At 40.0% G+C, this 20341-nt stretch overlaps 1 protein-coding gene across 1 annotated transcript; it reads right to left on the bottom strand.

Moving 5' to 3' along the window:
* Positions 1 to 1944: 1944 nt before the first annotated feature.
* On the bottom strand, positions 1945 to 20216 carry gnsa (glucosamine (N-acetyl)-6-sulfatase a). The gene is made up of 14 exons (XM_026147171.2): positions 19733 to 20216; positions 16973 to 17032; positions 10530 to 10736; positions 9233 to 9298; positions 7118 to 7216; positions 6545 to 6712; positions 6307 to 6389; positions 5563 to 5681; positions 5147 to 5250; positions 4198 to 4299; positions 3809 to 3919; positions 3585 to 3695; positions 2932 to 3092; positions 1945 to 2331 (listed from the first exon to the last, which is right to left on the bottom strand). Exons 1-14 carry the CDS (start codon positions 19901 to 19903, stop codon positions 2256 to 2258), a joined length of 1638 nt encoding a protein of 545 aa, XP_026002956.1. The 5' UTR covers positions 19904 to 20216; the 3' UTR covers positions 1945 to 2255.
* Between the last annotated feature and the right edge of the window lie 125 nt (positions 20217 to 20341).

The following is a 20341-nucleotide window of genomic DNA, read 5'->3' as shown; positions in this document are numbered from 1 at the left end:
AGAGTAACAAGACAGTAGAACATGGGAAAGTCTTTTCGGTTCTCAGTCAACATGACACGCAGTCTGTTTTAAAAACAGATGTTTAGCATTTTCCCTCTGAGGTTTCCACCTCAGAGTGATCTGCACACATCTTACTGAACATAAATTTTACAAGTTTGAACATCAGCACAATGTTTTCAGTTCACGTAGGCCATGAATTTGTGTGTCTCAAGTTTGAGAAGTGCATCCGAAATGTAGTTTTGCTCCATCTTTTCCCCACTAGGATGGTTTTGGAAGGGTTGTTTGGTGCACGGTCTTTTATTTTGAAAGATTACAGGATGCTCTGTACTGTTGCTACATCTGACTTGCTGTCCTCCTATTTTTGGCAACCTGTGGCATATCTCGTCTTGTGCCAAGGATTCAATCGGAGTTTAATTGAGGGGTCGGCAGAATAATGTCAGCAAACTCTTATTTTTAATTTTAAAAAACCCTTATTAATTAAAATTAAAAGTTTTTTGTTTTGTGTAATCTCTCAAAAACAAACACTCGTCGTTTATCTTGGACATTGTGCTAAATTGGGAAGGGGGATCGTGTTAGAGTTACCATATAAAACCTGGGAGACTGAAATGATCAAATTTTGTTTGCTACCTTCATCACAGGAGGATGTGCAGGGCAACTTGAGAGGGTAATGTGACTGTGGCTTGAACTTGAGTTGATTAATCAGTCGTATAATTCTGATAATTTAAAATTTACTTGCTAAATAATTGTAAGATCTATTTGTTTCGGCCTGTCAGAGGAACCTCTTTTGCTCTGAGAACTTTGCTCTAAACCTGATAAAATTAACCTGAATACATGAACTGTTTACGAAAATCTTAAAGTGGAGCCTTGTTTGCAGTTTAGAGCTTGTATTTGCCGAAGTATTTCAAGTACAACTTTCTGCAGAGCCCCTAGAGTCCCTTAAGGTGCCATTTCCTTATCGTGCGCACAGGATTATTTATTATAAACTCCTACGTGTCTGTAATGAATGCATACAGCTGTAGTATAACGGAGAAAAATCTGCTAAAAAAGTTTTAGTTTGACCTAAGAAAGTTTTACGGTGTTAGGTAGTGGTTTGCAAGATAGGTTCATCCTCCAGTCCAAAGACCAAAGTTTTCAGCTAACGTCAGCACTTGTTTTTACTCAGGGGAAATATTGTAAGGAAAAAAAAAAAATACTGTCTAGTCTGTTTTCTAGTTTTACGCAGATGGCTCCATTGATTAGATTACTGCTTTGAATAGAAACAAGTTTACTAATTGGTGCAAAATAAAAAAAGAAAACAAACCCCAAAACAACAACAACTAAAATTGGAGTAGAAACTTCTTGGACAGACTTTTGTATCATTAACTACACAGCAGGTCACATTATTTGTCAAACAACTACAATGAACAAAGGCATTAAAAATAAAGTTGAAATTCCGGTTTAGTTACTCAAAGTACCTGAAGTAAATCTATGCTGGCATCCACCAGTTAAAAGAGGGCCTGATCATATAATCCTTATACCATAATATAACTAAAATAAATGGGTTATTTTTAAATTAAACTACCTTACAGTTGTTATGAAGAGTTAGATTAACGGTAAAGACCAGAACTGCTTTTTGTAGCAGCCTGTAAATGTGTTTATTTCTAGTGCTAAGTTTGACATTTTAACATGGGGAATCTATTGGGACTGCCTCACTTTTGAAGCCACCCTCAAGTGGCCATTAGAGGAACTGCAGTTTATGCCACTCACAGTGAGCAAAGTCATATAAGTGAATTTATAGTAAAATTTAAAATGAGTGCATGAGATAGGGGGGGAAAAACAGTCACACCTAATGGGAAAGTAAGGGCTCTGTAGCTTTCTCTGATAAATTCAAGTGTTCAACCATAAATTAAACATTTAGAAGAGTGAGTAGTTGAAAGGAATTAAAGTGATATGTTCAGTGCAAAGTAAGGCTTATATGAAAACAGGGTTTTAATTCATGGCTTGCCTCGTGTAAATCAGTTCTGAATAATCTGGCTCTCTTTCACACCTACTGACAAAATAATTGAAAAGCAGTCCAAACAGACAGTTTAAAAGGTGGGCCTCCTATCTTCCAGCAGCGCCATAATATGACCCCCACCTGATCCCTTCTCCATCCTCATCTTACAAAGAGACTGGCTCAGGAGGCCCGACAACAAGGCAACAACATCAGGAAAGGCTGAATACATCACTCAACGCAGCCTTTCTTCCCCAGCTTCCCCACATCCTTCGCAGTCTTCCTACTTCACTGTCTGCCTGAGTCTGCTGAGCCTCCAGCTGTGGCTGGTAAACATTTGCCGTGGGTCAAATTTATACCTGAGGGGAGGAAAATATCACAGGGTAGAATAATTAATGCTTGTGTGTTAATAGAGCCTGGAAAACTTTACTAGAAAGGTAAAAAAAAATGTAATTAATTAATTAAAAACTAATTGCTGACTTAAATAGAACTCTTGAGTAACAGGATATTTTTATTTTCAAGGTATTTATCAAGAAATCACAACTCATTACATGAAAAATACTGAAAAGTACACAGTAATTGTGTATTTATACAATAGCCATGATTTAAATAGTTTAGAAAAAAGTGAATGCACGGGATAAACATTTAAATTCCCAAAAGTGTGAGAGAATTTACATATAATTTTATTGATTTAAAAAAAAAAAGAAAAAAAAAAAAAGAAAGAAAGAAAGAAAGAAAGAAAGAAAGAAAAGGAAAAGAAAAGGAAAGGAAAAGAAAAGAAAGAAAGAAAGGAAAGGAAAAGAAAAGAAAGAAAGAAAGAAAGGAAAAGAAAAGAAAGAAAGAAAGAAAGGAAAGGAAAAGAAAAGAAAGAAAGAAAGGAAAGGAAAAGAAAAGAAAGAAAGAAAGAAAGGAAAAGAAAAGAAAAGAAAAGAAAAAATGCAGATTTTTGCTGAACAGACCTCGGATCGTACACGCCGGGTGTCCGACATGACTGTGCGGAGCAGGACTGCAGCATCATCAGCCGGTGGTTCATCTTCTCCAGGACTTCCTTGTCAATGGTTTTTGCAATGTTGGTCAGCTGGTACGGGTCTGCAGTCACGTTGTAGACTTCTACGAAAACCTACAGAACATAGACATCTGTGAAATATGCTAATGATTCAAAACTGAAGAAACTCAAGGACATGCCATTCTCGATTTGACCACTAGATGCCAGCAAATCAAAGACTTTCAAAACCTGCACACAGCGCTTTTAAACGTGCTATACGAAGCATTTTTCACATGGTAAATCCTCTTTTATCACTAGCGCTGCAACAGATGTTAACTTAAAAGTGAGACATTCCCAACTGTCCCAGTTGCTTGACTGATTTCTATATTAAGGATATGTGCTCACTTTCTTACACAAAAATATAAAAAGGAGCACTTTTGGTTAGTTCAGCTTTATGAACTAACCGTCACCAGATTAATGCAGCACAGCTAAGTTGCACAGCTAATCGTAGCCATCTTGCCTAACATTAGTGCCAACAAAAATAACATTTGAATACAAATGTTAGCTGGCTAGCTTGACAAATTGCTAAAGACTGAAAATCAAAAGCAAATAAATACAATACTATACCTCATTGTCATCAAATTCGCAGTACTGCAGGTTGGAAGAGCGGGCGATGGTGCGCACACAGGCGTAAGTGTTGTTGTAAGAGTCCTCACACACACAGTCTGGGAAACACTCCTATAGAAAAAACGTTTGTTATTGGTGTTTAATTTTTGGTGCCGCTGAAAAACCCCAAAAAACAAAACAACCCACAACAACAACAAAGTTTTACTTCATCCCTGTTTCCATACCGACACTCCGGGACCCAGTAGCGGGCAGGCAGGGTCCGACTTGTTCCTGCCCTCGCCTTCGTACTCCACCAGGATGTCTGTTCTCCAACTGCTGCCGTTCATCTTCCCCTCCTGGTGACACACACAGATATGAACAAGTGTGACTTTAAATTTATTTTGTTACCTAATAATCGTTACTGAGCTTTGTTGATAAGTTGTCATTTACCTCTTATTATATTATTAGTAATGTGTTGATGTGGCAATTGATCAACATTTGATGATGTAAAAATATCTACAAATAAAAGGATTTATTTGTGTACTTGGGTCTGACTAAGCATATTAATATTCAACCGTCTCCTTTACCTTGTATTATAGACAACAAAAGCAGAACACAAGCTTAGTTTTCTCACCATAATTGGCAGAAACGACATGCCGTCCATTTGGGTCTTGTTGACGTTGTACCCGGCGATGTCCAGGATGGTCGGGCCAAGGTCAACGTTCGCTACCAACATCTGGAAAGACAAAAGAAACACTCAACCCAACAAATGTGGCCAGCAAAATGGATGCACCATCTCTAAACACAGATCCTGTGCATCTGTTCAAAGTAGATTTTTTTCCTCTTTGCTGCTTTTCCTCTTTTTGGGACCAACAGGAGGGCTCATGCTGCTACACTGAATATAAATCCACTAACAAGATAAAAACAGGATATGCATTTATTTATAACACATAGGTGACTAATATTTACTGCTTTATTACTTTTACTTTATTTAACCAAGAACTAATACCAAAAACATCAATGGCAACAAAGTGTGAAACATCAATTAAAGTCAATGTTTTCTACCAGCAACAAGGATAATAATATTCAGCCAAAACATATGCAGGTAGAAGTAACTGCAAATGTTCTCAAACTTTCTGGATTGTGGGTGGTTCCACTGAGTTTCTGGTGATATGATGTTAATTGTTTCAGTTTTTAGCTCTCAGTTTACACCCCGATGTCCAAAATAAACTAAATATGTGTAAAATGCAAACAAAAACAGAATGCAGTGATCTGTGAGGGAGTTATAGATAACTTAAAGTGAATGGAAACTTAAACACTGGCCTGGATCTTGAAAGAATATAGCATCCGTTTAATTTTTATGATAGTAACGCTTTAAAAAAACCTATACTGGAACCATTTCCTTAAATATGTCAGAGGTTATAAGATTATAATATAGACAGAGAATATGATTTCAACAGTAACTGTATTAATAGAGGATCAGTGAATAATGATAAATACTAAATATTGATTAGAGAGCAAGGGCATCTCATCTTTCGTGTGTGTGTGTGTGTGTGTGTGTGTGTGGGTGTGTGTGTGTGTACCTGGCTGGTCTGGTTGGGTTTGATATTTGGTCCTCTGACCATGAGAGGAACTCTGATGTCAAACTCATACAGCTGCCTTTTATCCACTGGGAGAGAGAACTGACCTGAAACAGGAACAGAGTCCTTTCATTTTCTTTACTCTGCATCCAAAAAACAAGTCTCACGCTCTTCTTATCATCTGAGACGTCACTTTTAGGTTGTGACTGAGATTTGGCCACATTTTCAACAGTACTGACAATTTTAAAGCAGTTTTGTTTCTCATGTTTTAAACCTTTGGAGGTATAAAAGGGTGGGAAACAATTAGCAGTGAGAGCTAACCAAACCCTACCACACTAAAAACCTTGTGAATGTTAAACTATCCTCTGAAAAACTGTAGATGTTGAAATAAAAAACAAAAAGCGCTCGCACAGACATACCTGTGTGATATCCATTATCAGAAGTAAAGAAGATGTAGGTATTGTTCAGTTCACCTCTGACCTCCAACCTCTTCACTATTTTCTCCACCAGGTCGTCCACTGACAGTAACGTTTGCCACCTGTAGGACGAGATAAACCGGGAATGAGTGGTCTGTAAGGGTCTACCTTACAGTATAAAGTGCCTAAGTCGACTGTCGTTGTGATTTGGTGCTGTAGAAATAAAATTGAATTGAACTGAAGCCTCGTAGCTGCATTCTGGATGATTTGCTGACCCTTTGTAGGACTGTTTTCTTGTCATTGGTCGGCTATAGCACAAACTAAGAGGTGTTCTCTGGGCCACTACACCAGGCTCATCGAGGCTGTAAAGCACAATGTGATGGTGGAGTCCAAGCAAAGGATGACAGACTCGGGGATGAAGCAGCTGATTATATTTCATGTCAGAAAAAACTTGGCCAATAAAATATTTACAGTGGAGAAACGTATAAATGGTATTTTTAAATTAATATTGACTCATTTAAGAAAGCTGGTGGCCAGAAAGGAGCTGCACACACACTGCTGCAAAAACAAGCTAAATCTGTGGGAAACTATGTTAAGACCTGAAGGTGAAAAGAAAGGAGGAGAATTAGGAGGATGTGAAAGGTGACAGAAAGCAGTGGTCTGGTAAGGAGCTGAGGAGGATGTTTCAAAAAGGAAATAAGGAAGTGGAGCAAAGAAAGAGGAAGGTGAGGAGGTGAAGCGACTGACCGTCCCCTGAAGGCATCATCCAGAAACCGAATGGAGGAGTTTGACATGGGAGTTTTAGCCTGTCTGATCAACCAGTGTTTGTCCTGAGGGGAGAAATGAAAGTGATCATGATTAGCAAGGTCCTCTTTAGCGTAGAGACTGATGTAACCCAACAGAACTTATTAACAGAGCGCTTTCTTCCATCTTACTTTGGAACCAGCGAAATTCAGCAAGAACTTTAAAAAAAAATAAATTCTACCTTCCCGTGGACGTTGAAGTTGGGATCTCGGGGAGCTTTGGTGTTGTTGAAGCGTTTCTGGTACTGAGGTGCTGCCGTCCAGGGGGAGTGGGGGGCCGGCGTGGACACCATCATGAAGAACGGCTGGTAGCTGGTTTTATACTGGAGGAAGTCTAGAGACATGTTGGCCTGAGAACGAGGAAGAGAGTGATCAGAGCCTTTGATCGCTGATCATTTCTGCATGTGACCCTTACATCATTGTACATGGCTGTCTCTCTGTCAGACTGTTGGTCTTACCAACAATATAAAAGAAGTTACCTCTTTTTCTCTGACATTATATTAAGTCAAACATAACAAAAAAAAAAAAAGCGGAGTAGAGCCCTCTCTCTTAAAATCTAGGGGGGGGGGGTTTCACCCAAAAACCTTTACGGTAATTTATCAAGCAGACATGAATTCTGTCTTTTCTATTTTGTCCCTAAAAATGGAAGTGTGAACCAAAAACTGTCTTTAAAGTAACAAGATAAGGATGCTTTACATTTGTGGCTATATAAATGAAGTAAAGGACGGTGTGCAGTCATATCAAAAGTCTCTCACCAGTAGATCTGTCAGGTAATCTTTGCTGTAGTCGGCTCCGTGCTTCTGAGCCTTCCCATTCACTGATAGTGTGTAGTTGTAGTATTTAGAGTTTTTATCCTGGAAAACACAAACGACACGACTCTGTAAAACACTTCAGGTTTAAAGAGCCACTCGGATCATGTGTAAAGAACTGCAAATTATTACGTAAGCACATGTATCATCCTCTTCATTTCAGATTTCCCAGCCTTAAATCACACAGAATAAAACACCTAGTGGAAGAAATCATTTCCAGGAGTGTATTATATGTATGCATCTATATAATCTTGGTCTAAGAAGCTGAAGTGAATTTTAAGAAGTCAATATAAAAAGCCTGATATTTATTTTTGAACCATGCACGGGGTTAGGGTTAAGAAACCTGGAAACCTTCAGGGTTCAGAAAAAAAGTCCTCTTTCGCACTGACTAAAATTTTATTATTTTTCTTAAAAACAGCACTTACAACTGTTGCTCACAGCTGATCACATGAAGTCACCAATGATCAGAGACGAGCTGCAGTTCATGGAAACATATTGTTAAAAGTTCCCTCAAAGCATAGTGATAGTGACTCTGGTGCAGCGCCAGAAGGATTATTGGCTTAAACTGCCAAAATCATATAAATCGCATGAGTCTCGCTCTTTGTTATGATAAACTTCCAAGTCATGGGACCACGGCTCTAATCTGTGTTTGTTCATCCAGTGACAGTGAAGATAAACCAGTCTGCACGGCAGTCTGGACGTGACCTCTGACTTCTGCAAACCAGTTAGAGACCTTCTGTAAATCCACACAAATCTAACTTTAGCCTTTTTATTAGTCTGTCTCCTTATTTAGCCACATGACTGCCTACATTTCACAGTGGTGTGTGAGGTAGCTTCATATCAGATCTGATTTAATCAGAAATACACATTTTTGCAACATTAAATATGAACTGGGAACTCATGGAAATAATAAAACAAAGAAAAATATGGATAAAAAACAAACAACTTTTGTGTGTCAAGATGGTGATAAAAGTGAGACAGACATTCTGCAACCTCGCTTTAATAAAGAATAACCTAAATACAACCAGCTGAGTCAAGATCTCTATTGCAAAGTCATGGAGATTTAAAAATTACACATAATGCTCAATTTTCTGACCAATTTTCTGATACTGAACTTGTCCTATTTCCCATCAGTAGCAGGGAAAGAACTACATTGGTTGTACTGCGCAGACCATCTGAAGCTGAAGAAGATCATTAACCGCAGAATACAAACTGCACTTTATTTCCTCACATGAAAGGAAAGAGTAGCAGAGAGTTAATTCGATACGCTCCCATGGTACTACATCTAAAACTCTTATATGTCCTTCTCCCCGGCATTAACAGTTAAGGTTTGCACCTTAGGAATTAAGGGATAAGATGCTTTGTAAATGACTTCTCTTCTGACAGATTTAATCCTAACTTTTCAGGGAAATTCGCAGTAAACATGATGGTTTTAGGATTTAAACAAGCCTTCATTTCCAGGAGCTGAATTTTCCTTTGGAGCAGCATTTAACTCAGATGTTGAACTAAATAAACTCAGTTTGATTGATAGCATCAACAGGCAGACGCCCAAAATGACCACATCATGTGACGATCAATACATCAATCACTGTTCACAGAGACAGACGAGCAGCTTTATCGCAGATGCAGAATTTGCTAATAGAAAACGTAAGACTCCAATCAGCAAAGGCAGCCGAGTCTCTAAACAAGTTCTCAGAAGAAGCAGCGAAGCCACAGACACTTTGGATTGTCTAAGAAAAATGCTGAGGAATAAAAGCAGTAATAGAAGAGCAGACGAACACAAGGCAAAATGATGCTGCAGTGAAACATGACAGCTCAAATTCACGGCTGTTTCTTTACTCTGGAGTTTAACCCTTAGGTTTATAAGACCTCTAAAGACAAAGAGGGCCAAATGTTCCTCAGACCACAGGAATTTGAGTTTCTCAGAAACTTGTGGAGTCAGTCCAACTTGAAATGGTATCGTTTTGAGATTATAGTTGCATGACTGTCTCCGACAATAAGGTAAGCTCTAAAACTGGTCCATGATCTATAAAAGCAAATAATGTGAACATTCAGACTTACCAGCCCGACCCAGTAACTCCAACCTGGAGGAATGTGCTCCACTCCACCAGCTTCCGAGTGCCCATACTGCAAAATAGCATAAATGTTGAGTATGTGCAGTTCTGCATGACGAGATGAAGAGAATTACCCTGCAAAAAAAATAGATGAGCACGACATATAAACGCATATGTTCTTCATGGTTTCCATTTCAGACCTCACCGCCACGTTTCAAAAAGATTTCCACCTTTCAGACAGGATCGATTTGCTCAGCAAAACAGTATTTAAACAAAATTTAAGTGTAAAAGTTTAATTTTTTGTTGAAATACATTTTGTTGAAAATCATTTATTTATTTGAAACATAAATGACATCACAGCTGATTTCCATGTAGAGACATTTGCAAGATTTTTAGTTATCTTCCAAATTCCCTGCGAGCCACACTGTGTGACATTGATCTACCTGATGTATGCGACTGTACAATGACGTGAATCATGCCGTGTTTATTCTGCAGGACTCGACCTGCTCAATCCAGTTTGAAAATGTTCTTTCATTTTCTGGTACATAAATGCTCAAAGACAGAGTGAAAAGGAGAAGTAGCAAAACAGGCCCAAGTGGCTTTTTTGGTGACACTTTAAACGTCCTAACAAACAGGACGTTCTGGTTCTCTATTTGACCATCTGTTAATCACAAGGGGAGATGTAACCTTCACCCTCAGATGATAGATCGTATGACTGCACATCTAATGACAGTCTCCTGAACAATGCAGTAAAGATGACTCACTTTTATGCATCTCTGACACATGCATACGATTTAAAACTTCAATATATTTTATTTGAAATTACAATATAATGATATTTATGTACAAAGTTTACCTACTCAGAGAGAGGTATACTAGAAAAAGAGGCAACAAATCTGGTTCATACAGGAAAAATTAAATAAAATATAATGCAAGTAATTTTAGATATTGGATAACCCAAGTTATTTTATAGAAAAGAAAAACACATAATTATATTTTAAGTAAACTTAAGTAGTGCATAACTAATTTTACAGGACAAGAGATAAATGACACTGTACGTTTCCACATTTTAAGTACTGTAAACAACTGTAATTAGCTAATTTTCTGGAAATGTAGTGCTTAAAAACAAACAAAAAAAAAGAATATTCTGTGTTTTTCAATTCCATTTAATTACAGGGGAATTACACCAACAAATTATTTTTTAGCTCCTTCATTCTTCAGATAACAGCGCAGTACAAGAACAAAGGGGGACAACCTCTTACTAAAGGCAAGTCACCGATTCTGGCAAAAAAAGAGACACTCACCTGGTTGAGATATTTCCCAGCAAAGAATGTCTGGTAGCCAGCGGAGGCCTTCAGTAAGGCGGGGAAGGTGTGCGGCTCCTCGCTCTTCTGCCAGGCTTTGCTGCTACAGTTTCCATCCAAGGTGTTGTTGATGACGTGGTGGTTGTGGGGGTATTTCCCCGTCAAGATGCTGGCACGACTGGGGCAGCAGAGCGGGCTGGCAACAAACTGAGGGAAAAAGACGCGAGACGAAACTGAAAGGATTTTCTTTAATTATATTTGACTTGTGATTCTCTACATGCAGCTTTTATGTAAAGTCATTTTAGATAATGCTACAAAATAATGTACAGACGCAAAGCAGGGCTAAAACGACACACTTAATAGTCCCTGAAAGCTGTATATAAAAGATGTACAAAATGTTGGGTCTGAAAAGTAAAGCTAGCGCAAAATGTCTTAAAATGTCGTTCTTTCTAATGGCCAGCAGGGGGCGACTCCTCTGATTGCAAAAAGAAGTTATATAGAAGTGGGCGAGAATTTTTTTTCCCTACTTGATTAATTTATTACCTTAAACACTTTCTCAATAAATTTATGGTCCCAGTTGGTCAAGTCAAGTCTCACTTTATATTCATATGGTTATTTGAAATTTTATGGTCCTATTTAGTGTCCAAAAGAACCATAAAACAGGGTTTACTTTAGGGTTAAGCTACCTTGTGATTAGGAGCTTGCTGCATTAGCATGTAGCATATCTGTTTTTTTTGTTTTTTAAAACCTGGTCCTTCATGCATTTGTGCCGTGAAGCTACGATCTCAGGTTTCAAAAGATTTCACAAATCAAATGGGTGATATTACAGTAGCTAAGTCCATCTTTGATATACAGTCTATGCTGATGACAAGAGGAACATGTAGGCAGTAGGGCTGGGCGATATATCGAGTTTTTTTTAAAAATATAGATATATTTTCATACGAGATATAAGATGTGACAATATCGTTTATATCGATATAGTCTATGTTACGTTATAATTATACTTGTGGAGCCGCAGGTTTGCCTCTCTCTCGTCCACTTTTGTCTCTACGCAACGTTACTCGGCCTCGCCTCTCCTTCACTGAACACAACTCCGCCTCCCCCATAGCTTCACCTGCAGGCAATGACAAGATGAAAGCGGAAAATCTCCGTTAGCGAGTTACCGTGCGTGGGGCTGGACGGCGTCAACGTGCTAACGAGCTAACCGCGCTAACGACATGCAGCCCGGAGGGGCTGCACGGCCTAAAATCCTTTCATTTTCTCAGAAATCGACAGTGCGCCTTATGTATGAATTCTGGTTGTGCTTACTGACCGCGAACCGATTTTATGTGGTACACAGCGCTCAGCAATCTGTCAAAAAATGTTTTAATATGACTTTGCTAAGCTACGGAGCTGCACCGCTTGATAGATTGTCGGAGGATTACGGCTACCGAGGAGGAGCCTCGCGGAGTGATACGTACTGTGTGTGTATAAGGACCACAAATGGCACCTGTTCAGAGACGTGGTGCAGCTGTGAAATCTGTCTTTGTTATTATGCTCAGCGTCTATTAGTTTACATTTTGACTGCACAATTGTGAGCTTTTTGTTATGCACAAAAACAACATTGTTTTCTTTTATTTATGGACCATGATTATTTAATAAATGCTGATAATTTATTTTTGAGTAATTTCTTCATGTACTATGGAACGCCAGGACTGCCATAATGAATTAATTAAATACACCATTAAATAATTAATTAAATGTGGCAATAATTAATTAAAATTGGAATTAATTAATTAAATAAATAGTTATGATATATGTAATTAATTAATTATTGACACATTTAATTAATTATTTATGTATTTCACATTTTAATTAATTATTGACACATTTAATTAATTATTTATGTATTTCACATTTTAATTAATTATTGACACATTTAATTAATTATTGACACATTTAATTAATTATTGACACATTTAATTAATTATTGACACATTTAATTAATTATTTAATGATATATTTATTTATTTCATTTTGGCAGTCCTGACGCCTGGCTCTCATCATGAAATAATTTTATCTGTCAGCCTCACCCATCAAACTCAGGGGGCGGGGTTAACGCTGATCGAGTCAAAACCATTGCTTTGGCCTGGTGGCCATTGTTTCTAGCACACAACAACCGGCATGTGGAAGCTAACAGAACTGAGCTTTGAAAAACCCTGTTTGTGTGTTACCAAATACCGTTTTAATATTTTTTTAGCCGAGAATGTAGTGGTTTAATCTTCATGTGTCTGGTCGGTTTGTCAAGATACAGCCTCTTTGCAAAAGTGTTTCGATGATTTCGGAGATGTCGTCCCAGTCTCACGGCAAAGCGTGGGATAGACCCGCTCGCCTCGCAAGCAATCCCACCGACAAAGCGCAGGCCCCGGTACACAGCTGTAGTAACCCCCGCTGACTTCTTTTACTGAGGTTATATTTATCGGTGTTTTATTTCCTGATGTTCTTATGTGTCCTACGTGTTTCAGTCGCCAATTCTGAATTATAACTAACATTAAAAACATGTTGTGGTGGGGCGTGGTCTGCGGGGCCGTGCGGACGCACCTGCACGGCATCCGCAATCACGCCCGCCGTGTTAAAACACGGGGACTCAGGGGTTGGTGGTGGTGTGGTGTGATGTAAATCAAATAAAGTTGGCTCTGAACGTCGCTCTGTGGTCCCGCCGTGCCTTATTCATGCCACATTGGTGCCGAAACCCAGGAGGCGGCATGGCGGGTACCTACCAGAGCCAGGAAAGGAAAGAGCTGGCCGAGATGGTGGCCGAAATAGCGGCCACCCAGCGGAAGCAGGCGGCGGAGGTGCGTCGCCAACAGGAGGAGCTGCGGCAGGAGAGCGAACGCCACCTGGGGAAGATGGCAGAGCTGGCAGCGCTGCTCTGGGCCTGGGCGCCACCCCCACAAGTGTGTCTCGAGGACAGTGGAGGAGCCGTGTGGGTCACCTCGGCAGCCGGAGGTGGTGGACGAGCCACGCGGGGGTCCGAGCCTGCCGGAGGAGGAGGAGCAGCAGCCGGGTGAAGGGCTGCTCCTGCCGGGAGCGGTGGAGGAGCCGCTCCAATCGGAGGCCGAGGACGAGGCGGGCGAGGGTCTACACCTGCCGGAGGCAGAGGAGTCGCTCCACCCGGAGGGGGGCGAGGGGCGGTGCCTGCTGGGGGCGGAGGCGCAGTGCGGGGAGCCGCTCCAAACGGGAGTGGCGGAGGCGGTGGCGGAGCAGCTGTGCGGGGAGACGGAGGTCCCTGCTCCAGGGCAGCCTGTGCAGCCGGAGTTGGAGGCAGAGGAGCGGGACAGCCCCGCTAGGCCGGGGATCGGCGGGCTGGCTAGTCCAGCCTCGCTGCCACCAGTCGATTCTGCGCGCCTGGCGTCTGCCCAGCCGCCTGTGTGCAGGAGCACACGGCCATGCCGGTGGGGCCGTGTCCGCTTGCTACGCGGCCGACCTCCGGACCAGCTTCGCCGTTGCCGCTGGATGCGCGGGCGGCCACCAGAACGGACGCTTCCCCGTCGCTTGGTCGGGGGCTGGGGCGCCGATGTGTAGGGGCCGAGTCTCGCCCCAGGTCGCGGGGGGGAGTAGGTTTGGCCGGATCACTCCCCGGCCTCAATCGGGCGATGGGGGTATGTGGTGGGGCGTGGTCTGCGGGGCCGTGCGGACGCACCTGCACGGCATCCGCAATCACGCCCGCCGTGTTAAAACACGGGGACTCAGGGGTTGGTGGTGGTGTGGTGTGATGTGAATCAAATAAAGTTGGCTCTGAACGTCGCTCTGTGGTCCCGCCGTGCCTTATTCATGCCACAATGTTTAAGGAGGAGAGAGAGCAAATCTGTTTAACATCTGATCTTTGGGTTTTTGTTCAGTAATCAGCGTGACCTGTGTATAAACACATAAAAGAGATAACGTTGGTGTTTCCGTCATGTAGTAACTGCTGGCTTTAACTGTACAAAGGTTGTTCGACACTATGAAACACATACAGACTTCATGATGTTCGGCTAATATTTTTATTGTGAATATTAATCATGCTGACCTCGCTCTGTACACCACGCAGCGAGGTCAGCATATCCACGATATCCTCAGCTCCATGAGTTTCCCAGCTGACTATCTAACTGCCAACTATTCCAGAGACGTGAAAATATACAGCATAAAGAAAAGTGTAAGAGACTCAGCAGCAGATTAGAATTACAGTTATACATTTAATAAATCACCAAATGAATCCAAGAAACGAGCAAACCTGTTCCGACAATTTGAATTTGTATTCCCTCAGCTGCAGACTCGCTGCTGTTTAAATGTTTGAAAAGGAAGATTAGATATAAACAAACGTCAAACATAGACTCAGTCTGCCTTCACATTTGATATGAGGCCAGCACGTATAGTGGCCTCAGCAGGCTATTACTGAAATACACGTGCTATATCATAAACTATGATATAAACAGGGAGGTCCTATTAACATGTTTAGTTTTAAAGGACACCTTCCTGCCTTTAGTCTCATTCATGAGCAGTATTCGTTTTCTTCTAACATCCAGAAGTCTGCACAATGTGTTTCATAGTTTGTAACAAGCCTTTGACAGGTAAACATAACATGACCGAAAAAGCAAAAAAAAAAAGAGAGAGAGAGAGAGAGTGTTGATATAAGAAGAGAAAATTCTCTCAATTATGGAGACAGGCAAATGGTTCATTTATGTTTGATGTGTGTTTATTCCTCCCTAAATATCGTCGGTGAAGTTCGCCATGCACGTCAGATTTTCCTGCGCATTTTTATACCTCTGCCAACAGAGAGAGAAAAAAAATCACATTCTAACAGACAGCTGGTGCTTAGAATACAGTTGAATAACTATTAAAAAACAGATGATATTTAGATGATAGTTCAGTCTAACACATGTGCCAGTGGTTCATTAAACGTCTGTGAAACTATGCAGTTATGAAACGTAACTTTAACCTCAGCCAAACCGATTTGCTCAGTTGTAAATAAAACAGCGAAGTAAACGTGACCCGACAGACAGAACCTGAGTGAATGAAGTCCAGCGTTTAACCACTGAGAGCTAAAACTCAGCTGAGGTTTGAAAGCTGTGTGCTGGTGATTGGACATCAGCCGCTGATGAAGCTGTTCGCCTATAAAGTGCTCTGTAAGGAAACAAGCTCCAGCAGCTCTGCGCTCGGGGAAAACACTATATTTACTTATCTTGTGCAGAAAAATGCGCTGACATTGCTTTATATCGAGCACCGGCTGCCCAGTTAAACTGTGACTATCACCAGGTAACTCGGCGTGTTTCTTGAATTAGCAGCAGGTGTTAAACAGCTGACAGATGAGGAGGAGGATGCATGCAGGTAAACTGAGGGTCTGCTGAGCTGATCGCTGGTTTCGTGAGAAAAATGTCAGCTCGTTCTTTATGTTACAGAAGCACAGAGACACAAGACCAGGCGGAAAGAGACGATCGTTCGGTGAAAATGAGAATCTGCGAATGCAACATGTGGAACACGGAGAGTGGAATATGTAAACAAACCGGTTAATGTACCCCCTCGGTGCGCTCTGCATGCTAACTGTTAGCAGAGCTAGTGAAATCTCTGAAAACATCTGAGCACTTTTGCAAGCATGTTCTATGTTGACAACCTGACCAGACATACGGCGCGACATTCGCGGCTAAAACACTGTTAAAAGTGTAGCTGGTGACAGAAAAACGGGGTATTTTAAAACTACACCACCACCATTGCTGCCTGTGATTTGATCTGCATTCTGGGATAACTGGCTGCCCCAAGTCTACACAAGCAATCGATTATCTAGGATCGACCTGTTTTGACTTACTTTGCACGGCAACCAATCAAATGTTAGAGAAGCTGCATGGGCAGCGTTAACCCCGCCCCCTGAGTTTGATGGGTGAGGCTGACAGATAAAATTATTTCATGACGAGAGCCAGGCGCCGGGACTGCCAAAATGAAATAAATAAATATATCATTAAATAATTAATTAAATGTGTCAATAATTAATTAAATGTGTCAATAATTAATTAATTAAATGTGTCAATAATTAATTAAAATGTGAAATACATAAATAATTAATTAAATGTGTCAATAATTAATTAATTACATGTGTCATAACTATTTATTTAATTAATTAATTCCAATTTTAATTAATTATTGACACATTTAATTAATTATTTAATGGTGTATTTAATTAATTCATTATGGCAGTCCTGGCGTTCCATAATGTACATCTACGCTGTATGTAAATAAAAGTGCCCGTGTGACATCTGGGACACAGTGTGACTAAGAACTCTCTTTTTGTTCTTAACTTATGGCTTTAAAAAAAAAAAAAAAAAAAAAAAAAAAAATCGAGATATATATCTTATATCGCCATCCAGCTAAAAAATATCGAGATATGAATTTTGGGTCATATCGCCCAGCCCTAGTAGGCAGGCTATACTTACTGCGTTTGTGAAGGTCATCCCTGCGTCACCAATGAGTTTTTTCGTCTTGTTCAGTGGATTCTGAAAGGAAAACACATTTTATATTTATTTATTTATTTATTTATATGCGCTGACATTAATTAAATTACCTGCACTTAAACTCTTTGTTTGCTTTTTGGCCATCAGCAATAACAGGATGTAGTTTTTGTCCTATTGAGAAGGCCGCTGTCATAGAAACGGCTTTTTTTTTTTTTTTAGACCAGCAAATATTTGATCTATTTGAAACAGTGCTTTCAGAGGGTGAAATGCTATAATAAATAACACAAAGTTTAGTTCAGCATTGGAACAGCAACACTGGAAAAGTAAGTAAACGTACATTCATCACATCTTCCCATTTATGAAATTATAATCAAGGATTTCAGATTAAATGCCGATGACTGGATCTCTCTTAGGGTTTAAAAAACACTTGTTATCAAAGGATTAAAAAAAAAATTCGAAACAATTTGAAGAAATGCTTCAGCTCTAACACTAAATCCTCAAAAAGTGCTGTCAGAAAACTGACAAAGTCTCCAAGAAGCCCAAAGCAGACTTGTGCATGTACATTGGGGATTGGCTCAGAAGGAGAAATTGAGGTTTATGACATGATTAATTAACTGAAATGCTTTAGGACTATATAAAACAGGAAGTACTTCAATTAAAACCACCAAAATCTGTCAAAAGTGTCAGCAAACTGATGTCTGAGACTGGTGGACAATCAAGAAAAACACCCATATGATCTGTGCTAAACTGCGCAATCAGCATTACCTCATGATCCCAATGACAGAGTCTTTTCAACTGCAAAGTATTTTATCCATTGTTGTACTATTCACCTTTATCTGTAGATCCTGTTTGAAAGCAGACCACATGTTTGCTTGTGCAAAGATGTCAATAACACCAAAGGTTTCCATGTGGTGCCCTCACTTTTTCACATGACTGTGGTCTCAGACAGAGCAGAGATTACACACCTCTGGAAAAACACTGAGCATTTTGTGCACTAATCAGCACAAAATAAATGGATTAACATACTGTGGCTCTGTAATATAACTGCTGCTACAACTGAAGGTGAATTCGTGTAATACTAGGTTCAGATACTCAGAACTGAAAAATTTGTACCAAAACAGCACAAAATAATCTAAAGTTGGACTCTTTACTCAAACTAAAGACAAAAATAAGGCTCAGCATGTGTTATGATTTTTTATTTTATACATAAATTTAGCATCATGTTTAAATTAAGCTGTTCTTTAGGTAATGGCAATATCTATCAGTAGCTTTATATTAGATGTGGCTTGAAAGTCACCAGTGTGATGTAAATTTGATCAAAGTCAAGCATCAATATGTAGTCAGGAGTTTTTGGACACACACAGGTTAAGAGTAGAAATAAAGGCACATGATCTGCAACAACTCCTGACCTTCATTGATGATGTAACAACATTTAACCTGCGAAACACAGCAGTTTAATGTTTTTGGATGGCATATCTACAAGCTATCAGTCTGAGTACATGTGGGTTTGAATCAGCAGATGAAACGAGAAATAAGAAAACCTACAAGTTTTTTTTTGTATGTATCAGCAGTTTTTGTTTTGATTATTGTCTCACATCAGTTACTTTCCGCAGTGACTTTACAGAGTTATGTTTTACTCTTTTAAACAGCAGTGTCCATTAAACAGCATAAAGACCAGGAGTGGGTCAAAAAAATATGAACATTGTAGTGAAATCATTAATCACACTAATTTCTGAATAAAAAGATTTTCCGTTCTTGGTGTGATAGTGATGCCAGATTTACCATGGAGGGGTAAAAATGATCGGAAAGTGTCTTTAAATCAGTTGGTTTAATTTAAAGATGGGAAAATAATGTTGTTGCCGAGGTTTTGTGCCTTTCCCATCTGTAAACTGTAATGCACGTCACATGATCACAGGTCTATTTTGCCTTTTTTTAAAGACATCTTGGGCTATTCATTACCTGTTTGTAAACAAATCTCTCATGAAATGAAAGTAAATGTAACCTAAAATAATGGCTTATGTTCTACACATTTTTAAGAGGGGTGTGAACCTGGCATGATCTTAAAATTTGGCAGTTATTTCTTTCGCACTCTTACCTGCAGAGGTGAATCTAAAGAAGGGCACCGCATTTACCGCACCTGGTCTCCATGACATTTATTTTAAAACTTTAAGTTGCTAACTAATCTAGCTCTATACTGCTAATTTAATTATTTTAGCATCGTTTTTGGGCCAGTAAAAGCCTGATTTAATGGGCCTGGAAGCCCAGTGGGGAGAAATGAAAGCTGGTCAGTTAAAATCATTTTATACCTTCTGTAAGCATAACACTTCTTTCTTTTTAAATATGTGTATAAATGTGCATGTAATAGTTTAACGGGCCTAGCCCACTTGAGATCAGATCGTGCTGTTTGACAGACCAGATTTAAAGTGTTTACTTTGGGATTATTGTAATTATTATGCATTACCATTACTGTCAGACTGGCTATTATAGCACAAACAACTCATTTACGTAGACCCAGTCTTTATAAACATAACATCCTCTGGCTGGCTAAAAACATTTCTTCTAGATTTGTTTTTTAAATTATAATAAAAACATTGGTGGTGATGGATTGACAAGCCTGCTGACTCTGTCGGATGCTTGCATGATGTTTGCTGTCAGGAATGTTAGCTGTCAGCTTTATCCGATCTGGTTTAATGTCATTAAAAAAAAGACAATGTCATGACTCTCAGATAAGCTCCTACTGACCAGACCCCCGATAGCGACGTCCAGGTCGTCGGTGAGGATCAGAACGATGTTAGGTCTCCGGGAAGAGCTGGCCCCGCTGCTCCCGCTTAGGTGGCTCCACAAAGTGACGCAGATCAGGAGAAAGCTGAACATCTTCGGCCCGGAGCAGCGAAAAGAGCCCATTTTCTTCATCCAGCTACAAACTTCTGAAGCAGAGTGTCTCTACCATCCACGTTGCGCCTTATAACAGCGTGAAATGGAGAGGCCGCTCCTCCGTGACGGCAAAAACACAGGCACGAGCTCAACCCTGACTCAACGCTTCCCTGTTTGCTGGCCACGTGGTGTACGGAAGCCCGCATCATTTGATTTGTAGGCGTGTACCAGTGACTGTCAGTGGCGTATACCCGCCCCTCATGACTACAGCTTTTATTTTATGCTTTAATTTTCTTTCTTTCTTTCTTTCGTCTATCTGTAAAAAAAAAATAAAATTCAAGAGCAATCCTTCAATTAACTTCGCTTTTTAAACAGATTTGCTTCTTAGCAATCAAAATATAGCCAAAGATTTTATCGTACCAGACTGCGATAAACATTTAGTTTCTACTCTAATGCCAAGCTGACGTCAATTCAGAG

The sequence above is a fragment of the Astatotilapia calliptera genome, chromosome 17, assembly GCF_964374335.1.
Source record: "Astatotilapia calliptera chromosome 17, fAstCal68.1, whole genome shotgun sequence".
NCBI classification, from domain to species: Eukaryota; Metazoa; Chordata; class Actinopteri; order Cichliformes; family Cichlidae; genus Astatotilapia; species Astatotilapia calliptera.
The sequence above is the reverse complement of the archived record's forward strand: the minus strand, read 5'-3'. Positions and strand labels throughout refer to the sequence as shown.

Coding starts and splice junctions, on each gene's coding strand:
- gnsa (XM_026147171.2), bottom strand. CDS start 19,903: ATGAAGAAAATGGGCTCTTTTCGCTGCTCCGGGCCGAAGATGTTCAGC. Junction 6,713..7,117: donor ATTACCTGACAGATCTACTG/GTGAGAGACTTT, acceptor CCTCGTTCTCAG/GCCAACATGTCTCTAGACTT. Junction 2,332..2,931: donor CCCGGCGTGTACGATCCGAG/GTCTGTTCAGCA, acceptor TCCTCCCCTCAG/GTATAAATTTGACCCACGGC.